Source organism: Mus caroli, chromosome 8, assembly GCF_900094665.2.
Source record: "Mus caroli chromosome 8, CAROLI_EIJ_v1.1, whole genome shotgun sequence".
Classification (NCBI taxonomy): Eukaryota; Metazoa; Chordata; class Mammalia; order Rodentia; family Muridae; genus Mus; species Mus caroli.
In genome coordinates, this window is record NC_034577.1 from 9,331,269 (window position 1) to 9,332,615 (window position 1,347).

General features: G+C 49.5%; 1 protein-coding gene across 1 annotated transcript in view; it reads left to right on the top strand.

The window, feature by feature from the left end:
• The window catches only part of Mcf2l (MCF.2 cell line derived transforming sequence like), a 148,768-nt gene that overhangs the window by 6,930 nt on the left and 140,491 nt on the right, over nucleotides 1-1,347 (top strand). The window contains exon 2 of the mRNA XM_029480661.1: nucleotides 468-640. Within this exon, the coding sequence (XP_029336521.1) occupies nucleotides 472-640 (169 nt within the window). The 5' untranslated portion in view covers nucleotides 468-471. The remainder of the gene's footprint in view (nucleotides 1-467; nucleotides 641-1,347) is intronic.

The following is a 1,347-nucleotide window of genomic DNA, read 5'->3' on the forward strand; positions in this document are numbered from 1 at the left end:
CCTCCCTCGGAGGAAGAAACAAGGTAATGTTTGTCCTGGACCTGAGGGCCTTTGCTTTGCTTAGAGGATTTAAAAGTGTTTTGAGTGATCTGAAGAGCCACTGGCCAGGCTTTGAAAATGAGGCGAACACGGAAAGCCAGAGAACAGGCACTTTTGTGTCCTTGAAANAAGAATCTAAATGTCAAGGAGATAATTCTAATCCCCCCCCTTTCCCTTCTTACCCAGAAGTAAGTAGTTTTTCCTGTAAACCCCTATTTCAGTATTTATAAGNGGAAGTTGTTGTGTTTTTAACTGAATGCCAAGCTAGCCTGCTACAAGCTGTTGAAATTCAGACAATAAGCTTAAGGTCACACATCTTACATCTGTTTCAGAATCAATGCTAAAGACTGTAGCTAGTGGCTTTGTTCTTGTCCGAAGCAGCAATCCTTCGATCTGCAACTTGACCTCATGTTCCTTTGACATCACAGCCTCATGTCCGACTGCTGGTGCTTCATCATCTGCAAGGAACACGTTAGAAGCAATCCTCTGTCACCACAGCATGATGGGGCCTCAAGGGAGGAGGCTGATCACCAGGTGGACGTGTCTGATGGCATCAGGCTGGTTCCAGACAAAGCAGACGCCACGGCGGCCACGGCCTCAGGTAGGCGGCCCAAGTTGCCCTCTGATCCGAGCTGATGATTAGACTCTAAGGTCCTGAGCTGCGCCACGGGGCACCAGAACGAGTAGCCAAGCCCCTGGCTGTGCCGAGGGTTGCCATGGGTTAACCTGTAAATGTCATAAGAAGAGGTTGGCTCTGNTTAGAGAGTCTGAGGCGTGTGTTTGGGTTTTAAAAGCACAGCACACCAGAAGGGGAAACATTTGTAGTCTTTGCTTCTCCCCCTTTTTTTTTTAGTTCTGTTGCTTTAATTTGGTGTGTTTCATCTTAATTATTCAGACCAGTTCCCTGTTACCAGAAGTGATAGAATTAGAGCCATATAGTGTGAAGCCCAGCCTTCCAGGGCATAGGCTTTTCCCAGGGCCAGTCTCTACATCAGACTACTCATGACGGTCCCTGGCCCTGGCCAGCCTGCCAGGTCAGCAGTAGGGAAGGAGGGCAGAGTGTGTCTTGGGTTTGCACGCTTTTACCTGTGCCTTCCCATCCTGACCNGTGAAGTAAAGCATACAGCAGGCCGAGCAGGTCTGTACATCCCACAGTGGGGAGTGTGAACTTGACTCCAGGGCTGTCTGCATCAATGGCAGCCCAAACATCAGGCTCACACACACCTTCCTGCCATCCTTCAGTCTTCTGGCCGTTCCCTGGCTAGCATTTGTGGTGCTAGAACTGTGCTATGAGGTTCCCCCATCTGG